This window comes from Dromaius novaehollandiae, chromosome 12 (genome assembly GCF_036370855.1).
Source record: "Dromaius novaehollandiae isolate bDroNov1 chromosome 12, bDroNov1.hap1, whole genome shotgun sequence".
Classification (NCBI taxonomy): Eukaryota; Metazoa; Chordata; class Aves; order Casuariiformes; family Dromaiidae; genus Dromaius; species Dromaius novaehollandiae.
This window is the reverse complement of record NC_088109.1, coordinates 16,049,800-16,063,292: the sequence shown is the minus strand read 5'-3', so window position 1 is coordinate 16,063,292 and position 13,493 is coordinate 16,049,800. Positions and strand designations below refer to the sequence as shown.

Below are 13,493 nucleotides of genomic sequence, written 5' to 3'. Positions count from 1 at the left end.
TTTTAAAGCTCTGGCTCAATTCTTACTGAAGTCTGATTTTAACAGATTTTGAATTAGGTCCTTAATAAAAGAATAAAAATTTGTTACTGGCTTGTGAAATAAAAAATGTATTGAAATAACTAGTATTCCCATGTAATTATACCTGATACGTTCCAAAAAATATGTTTTGGAACAATCATATCATGTATCATATCACATCTGATCAACTATACAACAATGTCTTTTAATTTTTAATAATCAAAGCTTGGAAACCTTGATAACTTGTTTATGAAAAGTTCTAGATATACTTAAAACTGAAATGATTGCTTTTCCATTAAAAAAAAGTCTGTCCTAGAAACACAGAGTAGCAATGGGAGAGGCGCCACCAAACACCGTAATACTGTTAACTTTTTTTGTAGAAAAAAAAAAATCAATAGGGTTTCCTTTCCACCCACTGTACTTCTCATATACTTCCAGTTAATCCAACCTCACTGGATGGTAGGACCTTTCCTTACGGAATTGTACGTCTTCAGAATCACAGTGCTGGGCACCAGGATTTCTGCCTCGCTTCCCCATGTCTCTAGGCTGCGACAATTCTCTGTCTGAGCACTACTGACTCTGCCATCCAAGCTGCTTCTCTGGTCAAGCGCTTTGCTGGGGAGAGGAAAATGAAACATGACTCACACCTAGCCCTTCACCACCACTGCGGCAAGTAGTACAGCCTCAGCTCTGAGGAAGACGAGAGCCAGAGGACTGTGGAATGGCACAAAATGATGAGATTGCACAGAAGGAACAGAAGATTATCATGGATTCTGCAGAAGTTCTGCTAACATCTCTGGCAATTCTGTGACTCTATATGTATACAATACCAAATACTACTGCATGCCCAGTGCAATTATCCATCAATAATCCACAAGTAGATCTTGTTCCATTGAGATGGAATTTGGAAAGTGTCTTTTACCAAACAAACTATAAATAAATTTGAGTAGACTAAGTATGGAAGTTTTAAAACTACGGAAGTTAAAATTCTTTATCTGGGCAATGCTCAAGTTGTAATACACAACAAAAGTATGAGAAAAAAATCTGTACCATATCTCAGAGTGAATATACCTTATAGCTTTTCCACCTTCAGATTTAAGCTTCTAACAATATTAAGTCAAAATTTAACACTATTTTCTTATATAAACACAGCTGTAAAAAGACTAATCTTCATGTAAAGAAATATTCTGACAGACAAAGATCTCATAGATGAAAAAATAAAACAAAAAAACCTTCCAGTAATTACATACAGTTTATTTTTACAGTAAGAAGTATTTGGGGAAAGGAGGATGAGTGAAGACAGACAGACCTGTCCTGTTCACAAAGAAGAGATAATAGTACAATTCAGCGTGTTCTCACCAGCCCAGGAAAAACCCTCCTTTATTTTCCCAAGAATGTTTCAAGTCCCTGCAAGAGGGCACAATTTATCATTTATCCTGTCATAAAAATGGCAGTAAGATTTCCCTGACCAAAGTGAGCTGCAGTCCCAAAGGCCTTTCCTTTGCTTCTCAAGCCCCCCAAAAGGACATGGCCTTCACTTCAGCTCCCTGTATGGTTACCTGACAGGCGGAGAACCCTTACCCATATTCCAGCTACTTTATCCTGTCAAAGCCTGCAAGAGCAGTCACTTGGAAACAAATTCCTTGTTGATACAGCCAAGCAGTATTTCTTCACTATTTTACTATTTTGACAATCCAGTAAATATACATTTTGCACCAACACCAAACTTAGAGAACTCTGCAATATTATAATTAAACTTCTTGTTAATTATGTTTCCTAACTTTAAACTACCACGATAGCAAGAATAGCCAATGTCCTTTTAAAGGTATTCTCTCTATAAAACCTGGAAGATGTAAGTATAATAGCTACAAGATATCTATTCTAAAAGGTTCATGACACAAAGAGACATACCAAACCTAGGAAAGAGTCATCCAAAAGACCAAAGTGACAGCAGTGATATCTGCATGTTCGTTAGTTCTGCGAGTGTTCAGAAGATGGGATAAGCTTGTTTGGCAAGCTTGTTTTTTTTTTTTCTTTTAATAATGTATTTTGTCACACACTACCTTACATGGAATAATTGGAGGGAGAGGTCGGGTTTTGCCTTTTTTAAGTGGAGTTAACTACATCTTTGAAATATTTTCTGAGTCATCTTTCTTCCCATACCTCCGTTTGGTACAAAATCACATTGACCCCTGGCACTGCTTACAACAAAACATAAAAACATGCATTAACATTTTAACTAAAATACTGTTTCCTCTGTTTCTTTGCACAGAGGAAAGCAGCTCTTCCAGTTCAGTCAGCCTGTTCCTTTAAAGGTAAAATGCTAGCAACAAGTGACAAGCTACAATTTGTAAATTCAGTGCTAGGTACACGTAGGAGAAAATAATCTAAAATGCAGTTTAGAGGTGAAAATAAGTAGTATATGACCATATAGTAATTTAACTTATGACAGGAGGAATCACCATAAATTAGCAAAAAAAAGAAACATATTACTGCAGAAAGTGAACTGTGTTCGTTTCAAAAATCAGTTCATATATGTAGTACTTAATAATGCACAAACAAGTATTCTACAGCTTTGTTTATTAATGACTAACTGCCTTCACAAAATTTCCGACCCCTAGGAGACAGGTGCCTTATTGGAGTCCTCTGCAAAATGAGCATGTGCAAGAACAAAGAATGGTGGAAACAGTATGTTACTTTATAAAAAGTCTTGAAATAATTTCAGAAGATAATTCCAAATGGGCCTTGATTACTGTATTAATGGTAAAGTTATTAGATTACTTACATCCACAGAAAAGACCCCGACATGCTTATTTTAGTACAGGGACAGATTTTTTTTCAGATTTGTAAAAAATATAGAGGTTTTAATACATTGTAAGAGGCAGACAGGTACATTTTACTTCCAGCTATTTTCTATTATTTCCAAAAAATAAGGTGAGCAGGTTCTGCAAAACTCCAATACGCTACGAAATTCCATGTCATTACATTAAAAGAAAAAAATCTTCATAGTGGCAAAACTTTAGCCTTTAGAGAAGCACAATGATGCTTGATATAGATCTTAACATTTAAAACACGCAGTTTGCCCACTGTCACAGAAAATTAACATAACTAAGTGTTCTCGCTAACTTGAGATCCTCTCTTACATCCTTCATGCTTGCCAATTTTATTTTTAAACTCTGCTTACTATTTTCATTCCCATTATGAACATTGATAACATATAAGCAGTCACACTCTCCAAACTCTGACTTCTACTTAACTCCAATGTTTCCAACAAATTCAGCTGCAGTTATATGCATTGCAGATACCAACCTTTTCTATTTGAATACTCTTCTCTGCAAATGGTAGTACTGTTCAGCTATTCAGTCGAGCCATTTCAAATGCAACTTCTTTAAATGAACTAGACTTCTGCCATTCCAAGGATTGAACTGAAGGGTTTGGGAAGGGTTAATCCACAATTTAAATATTAAGGAAATAAATAACTTTTATAATGATGGTGTACCAACTTGTTTAATACTCTATGTTCTTTTTGTTTCTTTATGAACAGTATTACTGGTTTGAGTTTGTTTTTTTTAAACTAGAAATATCAAGTCCTGGCTTCGTGACATTTACTATATTGTCACCAGAATTATTACTTGTTTCTGAGTCTCTTTCCTCTTAATATTCCAATGATACTTGAGAAGTTTGAAAAAGGATGTGGCTTTAGTAAAAAGTAGCTGTATCTGATGGACCCAAACATATAAAGAGCACCTGGAGAAAAAGAGCTCTCTGCAGGAAGTAAGAGCATCCCTGACCATTCAGTCATGGGTTCAGACAGCCGAAGATTCCCAGACCAAGCACAAGAAAATTGGTACTCCTGATACTGCTAACAAAAAACAAACACGGCATGCTTCCCTCTTGCAAGTCTGCTAGCACTTCTCTGTATACTGAGGACAAAAAAAGAGGGCAAGGTAATTAGATTCTCTGTTACAGGTCAAATTCAAAGGAAACAACTTGTTACTTCTAAGTTAATGCAGACAGGAAGAAAAATATTGGGCAAAACATTTCAGTGTTCAAAGTAAAAGACAAAGATGTTCTGTATCCTCATTGCTTTTAAATGTACTCAACAAAACACTCCCAAGAAACATTGCTTTGTATTCTAATAACCTCAGCCGTCACATATTGTTTTATACTGCACATTGCAAATCACTAGGAATTTACTGCTTACCTTACCTAGTGCAAAGAAGCAGAGTGCCTACTCATATCTTCACCTCAAAGGCACAATATAAAAATTATAAAAAATATATCCCAAACTATTATAATAGCAGCAGGTAACAAGTACTACATACTTCAAATTCTAGGTGAACGGATTTTTGGTAGGAAAACTTCTATTACAGAGCTCCCCACAGTCACTGTTACATCCTGCCTGCACATAGCACACATTGCAAATCTTTTACAGCCATGAAAACTTACAAATATCCGCATGTAAAAGCTATGGAAAGCAAAAAAAGGGGTATGAATACACACCATAAAGTTATATACTTTTATTCTGCTATATATAATTTAGTCATAAGGCATAAAACTGTTAGTAATCAAACATTTTCAGCAGTGAGAAATTTAATTGACTTCACAAGGACATAGGGGATGCTCATAGAGAGAACAAGAAAAAATTAAGCCCATTCAAATATACCTCTTTACCATAAAGTTATACAATCTCAAGGATTAGAATTAAATTCATTATACAAATTATATCAAGTGATGTTTAAATACTTCAATTTTTCAAGCATACAGAAATAAAAGTAACAACAGCACTCTAAGGGGAGGTGAAAGAACTATAAAGTTTTATTATTTCAGAAGAAGAATGCTTGCGGATCTTCCCCACCCCTCTCCCCCAAAAATGTCAAAGACAGAACATCACAATGTTAATTATCTTCATGAGCAGTCTTTTCTTATCACTGAGAAAGCTTGAAACCTTACAAATATTAATGAATTTTAAGCAGATCCATTGATAATATTAAATGTTAGAAAAAAAACAGTTTCAGAACCACTACTTCTGGAAAACAGGAGAATTCTGCCACCTTTGAATTTTCATTCCAGGGCTTTCCATGAGACTTTCTGATATTCTTCAGAGAGGTATTCCTCATATCCATGATAACTGGAGACTGACCCAATCCCTATGCCATGGTATGTCCTTGTGGATGCAATTCTTCCTGAATTATATTTCTAAATCAGGTTTAGCACAAGTGTTGTCACAGAAATGGCAGTGTGTTTACTGGAGGCCCAAAAGAAAAAAAAAAAAAAAAAAAAAAGCATAAATACTTGCATTTTTCTTCTCCTCAAACCTCTGTGTCAGACAGCTCTCCCAATAGGAAGCACAAAACAATGTGCTACCCCAAGGGAGGAAGAACTGAAATGGAAATGAAGGGCCATTGTAACATCCTGCTCTGTAACAACCTGTCAATATACAATCACCAAGAAAAGAATCTTGGCACTACAGTTCTCTCAAAAATACATAGGAAAGACTATACACTAGTTTCTCAACCTTATGCTAAAAAAGACATACTTCTCCTCACATAAATTTTGTATATTTACGAAATGTTTAGAATGCTTGGTAACACGAGAAGCTGTACTTTAAGCTCTGAAATTCCTTCAGTACATACTACTCAGATCCAATGAAGGGCAGAAACACACTTACTAATGGCAGATTTTTTTTTTTTTTTAAACAAAACCAATTCATCTCTAACTTGTAATTCTAATCCTCGTCCACACAAGAGTTTAGAGAGAAATTCTGTGACAGGCTGCTCAATTTTGCTGGTTAGACTTCCCCAACATCCAAAAAGGAGCGTGGGAGAATGAACCACACCATCATACCAGTTGGAAATGGAGCTCCTACAGGCTGTGTGTCATTTTTGAGGAGAAGCAGAGCTGTTCTTCAAGCCACACTCAGAAAGCCATCAGGAAATAGCAGGAAGGCAGAGACAGTGGTTGTTTGGTTGTTTTTTTTTAATTAGAATATTCAAAGAGAAATAAAAATCTATATATATTTTTTTTAAAAAAAAAAAAGAAAGCATTGCTACAGAAGTCCCTCCCATATGCCCTAAAGGCAGAGTGTTCCTAGAGATGCCTTTCCTCCTGAAGGGAATTTCTAAGCCTATAATCAGAGCAGAACCACAACTACTCATTTTCTCTAATTTTCATATAGAAAGAAAATGTCCCAATATGGAAAGGGCTAATAGCAAAACTGCTACTGATATAATGCTGGGGTTTATTTTACAGTAAGTCATGTATATTTATGAAACACAGGCCCAGCCATAGCAGTATGAGGGAGAACTAGAAGAGAAGCTCTTTTCTAAATCCCCTGTTCTCTTCTATCCATTCCTATCCATCGAAGCAATCAAAACATCGTTGTGACCACTGGGATTTTTAGAACCTCACAGAGAAAATGCAAATGAACACAAAGAAGCTGAGTGTTCTAAGTAATAATTCTGGGAGATTCTACCTAATAGTCTTTTTCACATCTGTACTTTATAAAGGAAATAATCTGTTTTGCATTAAAGAAACTCGTAAGTACACAACCTTTAATAGAATCAGCATTGTGGTGCAAGAGCCTTTTATATACTGGTCTTTTGTCCACACACAGATTTCTCAAATTCCCCACTACTTACTTTTCTTACCTGTGTTCTTACCATTTACCTTATCTGTTTTCTACTACAGTGACACAAAGATACTAAAAATGCATAGTGCAGAGTACCCATCATTTATTGAAGAGACGATGGCTAATAGTTATAGCTAATACCAAGTGCTCTATTAGAAAATACCAAGCATAACTGTTAAGTGAAAAGTTACCAGCATCTGAGAGATTACAAATATGAATGAAAAAGAAAACAAGGTTAAAAAAAAAGTCTATTGCATGCCTTCATTCCTCACATTTTAAACCGCAAGAAACATATCTTTTAAAATCAATGTAGAATTTCCTCCTTCCTGATGTAAATTAATGTACATTTAGCAGTATCCAGTAATGTCTGCACATTTCAATCAACTCCTTTATAATCTTCTCTTTCTCAGCTAGCCAGTTTATCCCTTCACTTCATACTTTCAGTTCTCCTGCTGTCTCAGGTAAGAGAGGCATACTGTATCTATATTTTAATTAAAGTTCCTTTTGTACTGAAGATTATTGATGAAACATCCTTGCAGGCTCCATTAAGACACAAATGATGTTTTCCTTAATACTGCATCACTTTTTAAAAAAAATTCTGGTCTAATCTTTTAATACAATAAATACAATCTTAAGAAGAAATCCTGAAAAGAAAGTCTTGTGCGATAAGCAACTACAGAGGCAAAAAAAAAAAAAAAAAAGCTTCAGAGGTTAGAAAAAAAGCTTTTGATATTTTGTCCAAGTAACTAAAAGAGAAATGAAACCTGTTTTCCTTAATTCTTCATTTATCTTCAAATTTCCCTTGCGTGAGCAAGATAAATATAGAGAGTGAAGTTCCATTAATACTAACTGAAGTTACTCTACTTAATCCTTCAGAGTTAAGCCAGTGGGAACTAGCTCTGCAAAACAAAGACATGTGCAGGTTTAACAGCTGTACAACGGTAGTCCTTCACTTGGTATTTTCTGTGTTAAACATATTCATGATAATACACTGTTAAGACCTATGGCATTTAGAAAATTATACACAGAAATATATTTCTCTTCCAACAGAGATCAACAGGGATGCATCATTAAAAACTTTGCTTCATAATGAATTTAATGTTATTGATGGAGAATCAAAGAAGGGATAAAACACTAAAGCTTCTTCTACAGCTTCAGATATCAGCGCTTCCTTACACATTCATCCCTGCTAAATATATATTTTGAAGAAAGTAGGTGTATTTATTTCTCTATATACCAAACTCAAAGCCTTAATATAGTTTGATCGCAACCTACAGCCTCTTCCTCCATCTCCTTAAAAATCTAGAAACAACTTAAATAGAGTGCAAAACAACTTTATTACAATCACTGTTACGGCACATGAGTTAGTCAGAAAAAATTTCAATGAAAAAAATAAAGAAACGTAGTGCCAGTAATTATTAGATTATAAAAGTGTCCACTATGTGCTACCTGGATTTTAAACAGAATATCTATTCCTTGGGCTGAATTTGAATTTGCACCACACAATGCAATAATATTGTAAAAATGAGTTTCTGTAAAATGAGGCCCTTTTAATGTTTGAGGACAAAAAAAAAAAAGAGTGAGGATAAAGCTATCATGCTTTATTCCCAGGAAATTAACAATTATGCAGGAACAGTGCATTAGGCGAATGTACTACTAAAAAGTTAAAAGCACTTCCATTTTAAAGGTAAATGTGTCTCACAGGAAAGCTTGCAATAATCCATGAATCCGAATCACATCCGAAAACTTGAACAGAACTCTCTGGAAGACTACTATTCTCCTTATTCCTTCCCTCAAAAGTTTGAAAGATTCACATCATATGACTTCTATCATTTAATAAGTTTCCTTGAATTATTTCAGGAAAACAGCAAGGAGTTATGCCTGACCTGTAAATTGGTTTAGACACTATATAAACTCTCAGTGATTGATGTAACACAAAAATTCTGCAGTGAAAATGTATTGGACATACCAGACAAGCACAGAATAAAAAAGCACAAGCAAATGATGTTCAAGAATAAGAACAGCATTAACTATCCAGAAACAGATTTAAATAAATATCAAGCACTTCTGCTGACAATTTAAAAAAAAAAAAAAGATAGAGATTTCAAAGATGGACTGAACTGCTATTCAGATTCGCTTACAAGATTTAATGATTTAGGAGACTGCATTTCCCCACTGTTTCTCTTCCTTCTAGGCCCCTTCTGCTCAAATATCCTATTGATGTTTTAAAGATAACATTTAGCAAATCCTTGAATCTTAATTGAGAAGCTGACTGCAGAACTAAGCAGTATGATTTTACCTGTTCAACCAGATTTATATGCACCATTTTTTCACTATAACAACAGAACACAGAGAAAATGATTATTTCAGAAGCAATATAAAAGTGTTCTATTTTGCTCAGGAAGCTGCTCAAGAAGTATAAAGCCTTTCCTCCAAAACCAAGGTGAAACCCTGAGAAAGAAAAATTGGAATTGGCACTAAAATAATTGCCATTTCATATTTCTATATAATTATGTATGAAAATATCATATATAAGTCTAAAATGAAAGTTATATAGATATAAAATTTACATAAATTTATATAAATTTTATGTATTGCATGTATAATATATATATATTTTTATACATCATGTGTCATTAAACATCTGACTTGTTCAAGTTAGTGTACATCCCAGTATTATTTTCAGTTCTACTAGTTTTGCTTAATATTTCCAAGAGTACCACAGCTTTTCTATTAATTGATTACTATAACAACCAAGGAGGCATAAAATTAAAAGCTAAATCCCAAAGTCTTGAACAGCACCCTTGGACCTCTGTGCAATTCCCTCAGCTGGCAGGGGGGGAGGCTGCCTTGCTTCCTTCAGATTTGCTGCTCACAACAGAATTTGCAGCTCACAACTCAGTCTCAAACAGTGGGAAGAACATTTCTATGGCTTTCATTTTATAGCCTTTACATGTCCTTTCAGAGCTTTCCTGCTAGGACTACCAGTGTCGTGGTCAAGGACACATTTGCAACATACATACCCATTCTTGAGTCCTTCTTCAGCCTGATTTTTTAATTTGTCACTCTGCATCTTTTCCTGACTCTATCAACTTGTCAGTTCTGCAGCTACACTGGTCAAACAGAAAAGCTCTGAGGAAAGCTCGTATGTATAAGTGTAAGCTCACTGCCAAAGCTGACTGGATAAATATTTTTTTAGGGTTTTTTTCCCCCACTGTTCACACACTCTTTACACACTGAACTCTGCTGAACAGTCACCCCCGCCATCATCTTGATCACATATACACAAACTTCAGGGAAAAAGGACCAAAATCAGGGATGAGAAGCTAGTCTTTAGAGAATAAACATAAACCTAGTGGTAATTTCTTAAGTGTCACAACAGAATAAAGTCTTTTTTGCAGCCTAGTTAGTTTCAGTGGTTTTTACCACATTGATGGATTACCATTATGGGCAGAAAAGGAACCACTGGTGTCACTATGACTACATGCAGACATTTGCCACATACCAAAGGTTCAATTTATTCTGATTTTAAATTATTTCTCCATTCCATTACCACATGCACTCAAAACAAACAAACAAAAAATGCACCAGATAAGTTATCTGAAGTGTTCTCCAACTCTTTGCTTGCACATGCAGTCTAGTGAGATGCATAAATTTAATGTTGTGCCTGGAGTAGAAATGTGGAGACAATCACATTTTTCATATGCCCAACACACAAAAACGGGTTAATTTTTAAACTAGCTTTAAATTTCTTAATGTAGTATTTTACCCAAAAAAAAAAAAAAAAAAAAAAACAACACTGCTTAATTTTATGTTTATAATTAAAAAAAATTCAGTGGAAACATTTTAAAACATCCATTTGACTTCAGTCTTTTCAACTCAAAAACAGAGTATTAAACTAAGAAAACAAAGCAAAATTAATTGAAAACTATCCTAAGTTGTCCAGGATGAAAAAATACAATCTTAATGAAACACTGTTAGGATCTGTTCAGTTGGACCATCTGGATTTTTTTCATTTTGTGTGTTTTCCTCTCTCTTTTCTAAGTGTCCTTTAAATGCTGAGCAGTCTATGACCATAAAAGATCTAATCTCCCATATAAAGGTAGAAAAATTCTCCTTAATATAAATTCACAGAGGACAAAGATATCAGAGCCTCCATCTTCAGTATTTTCTGGTTACTAGTGCCCTCTTCAATAACCGTTACAACGGAAATTTAAAAAACATGCCACCATGGTTGACTGCCCCCCCCCCAATGTTAAACAACATGATAAAACATCATTTCCCTGACCCTGTACAGAGACTTTTGCCTACTGTTTCACAGAATATATCACTCTTCCTTTACCAGGTCTTTGAAACCACAAGCAGGCAATAGCATGCTTTTTCAGAGCAGAAGCAAGACAGTATTACTGACAGTGCCACTTGCCTCAAGGGTTCTGATTAGCACAAGTGACATCAACCAGTCTCATTAATTGAATTTTCTATCTGAGATAAAAAGATTACGAAAAGAAACTTGAAGCAAAGGAACCACCTGCGTGCTTTGGACAGCCTCATCACATAGAGCTATGTTTGAAAAGTGGTTTGCCACCATCAAGTTTATAAGTTTTCATCTGAATACATTGAAGTTCAGCAGATCCTTTCAGTTGTAGTTTCCAACATTAACCAGGAAAGCTTTACACTCATTTCCGTGTTCTTTCAAACCTTAAAGCAAGACAAACTGATCAAGAAATAGAAAATTTACCATTCAGTGACCAAAGAAAGCCTCCACCAGAACTTTTAAGAAAAACAGAAATAATGCACATTTAAAAATTGACATCCAACTATTTACCACAATTTTCTCCAATCTAGGATTGTATTTTAAAGAATATATTTTAATAGCAGCATTTTAAAAATATATTTAGAGGCATTTTAAAATATTGGTAACTTGGGTGCAAGACAAAATAACTCATAATGGTTGTCATAAATACATGCTCACACTTGCACATCCCCTTAACTTCATTCCAGCCACAATCAGTCTACTTGTCTTTCCTCCTCTTTGCTGCCTGTTTTTTTTCTTGTCCTCTCACATATTTGCATATCCTGTTTAGATTGTACACTTTCATGAGTAAGATCTGCGTTTCACTCTGTGAAGTTCCCAGCCTAAAAGGGCTGCAACAATAGCTGGTCTCTCAATGCTTCCTTAATAATGATAACAATCTGTTCCACAGTGTAATTTCTTCTTGTTTCTTTAAAGCCATTAACCAAAGCACAGATGTAAGAACACACTACATCCACAGGATGACATGGAGTAATTGGTCTGAAAAAGAAACCCTTATCTATAAAAGTCATAAATCTTTACTCACATTATAGGTCAAGGGCATAAGAATTCCAAATGAAGGCACTAAAAGTTTAGGGAAAGCATGTCTTTCCACCTTTTCCTTCCCCCTTAAGTTACCTCCTAATAAAGAGAGACTATTCAGAAATGCCAGGTCCCAAATTCCAAGCTTTTTAAGAAGTATGATTCATAAACGTTTCACATAACCTTCCCCTTTGAAGCTCAATTAAAATTCCAAATTTTAAACACTTGTGCTTTGCGCACCGAACACTGTCCACTACAACAAAAGAAAAACGTGCAAGTTAAAAAGTGGAGTTTCATTGTCCAGATCAGGTAAGTATCCAGTATCTTTTCTCTCTTAGAGAGCTGCAGCATGAACAGGAGGACGCAGGTAGCTTTGAATTTTCACTATTTAGCAACACATTCAGAAGTTATGTCAGGGCTTTATAACAGCCGCTTTAAACAAACAACACTGGGAGTAATGATAATAATAATGAAAGCGCTTAGCTCATCCCCAACTTCAACGAAGAACACCTATCCTCACGCTTCTGCCCTTAAATCATTGTGGGCAAGCACAGAAGAGACTGCACAACGCCACATGATCTTCCATATCACATGCTTGGCAGTACGCTCTTCTCACTCCGATAGCTCCGCTCAGACCCCCGGCACGAGCCCGGCCGTTATTCGGCAGCTCCGCATATCTGCTTCCCGCCACCCAACCCAGGGAAGATCCCTGCTCCGGACGCCGCGAGCCCCGCGGACCGGGCGCGGGTCGCCCCCCGGGCAGCAGGACGACGGCGCTGCACAGCCGCAGCGCGCAGGGAGCCCCCGCGGGAAGCGGTTCGGCCGCGGCGCCGCAGGGGGAAGCCGGCGGAGCCTCCCCCGCGCAGCCCGTCCCGCCGCGGCACCGCCGCTGGGGACGTGGCCGAGGGGCGGAGGGGCGCCGCCGGCCTGCCGGGCCGCCTCCGCCGGGCCAGGGGACCCCGCCGCCGCCCCCCGGCCCCCGCCGCGGCCGGCACTCACGCTCGAAGTCGGAGTCGGAGTCCTCGTCGCCGCGGTCGGGTTCCTCCTCGCCGTTGGACTCGGTCTGCATGGGCTCCCCGTCGAAGTTGACCCCCCTGCGGCCGCCGGCGGCCGCCGCCGCGGCCTCCTGGTCGCGGGCATCCCGCAGGCGGGCGAAGTAGTCGGCGGCGAAGCCGAGGAGGTCGGACGGCCGGTGCCGCAGCACCTCCACCGTGTAGCCCTGCAGCAGCTCGGTGAGGCCCGGCGGGATCTCGATGCTCATGGCGCCGGGACTGCGGAGGCCGCCGCCGCCTCCCCCCGCGGCCGCTGTGCCGGTGGCGGGCTCGGGGCCTCCCTCCCGGGCGCTCGCTGACTCCCGCCGCTCCGGTCACGCCAGCCGCGCCGAGGGGAGCGGGGGGAGGGGAGCGCCCCGGCCGCCGCGCTGCGCAGGCGCGGCCGCGAGCGCGGGGCTAACGGCCGCGCACGCGCCGAACGGGGAGCGCGTGCGTCACAGGGAGGCGCGGGGCCGGG

The 13,493-nt window shown here is 38.1% G+C and overlaps 1 protein-coding gene across 1 annotated transcript in view; it reads right to left on the bottom strand.

The window, feature by feature from the left end:
- Positions 1-13,459, bottom strand: part of PRKAR2A (protein kinase cAMP-dependent type II regulatory subunit alpha) — a 77,455-nt gene extending 63,996 nt beyond the window's left edge. Inside the window, exon 1 of the mRNA XM_064519071.1 lies at positions 12,984-13,459. Within this exon, the coding sequence (XP_064375141.1) occupies positions 12,984-13,245 (262 nt within the window). The 5' untranslated portion in view covers positions 13,246-13,459. The remainder of the gene's footprint in view (positions 1-12,983) is intronic.
- Between the last annotated feature and the right edge of the window lie 34 nt (positions 13,460-13,493).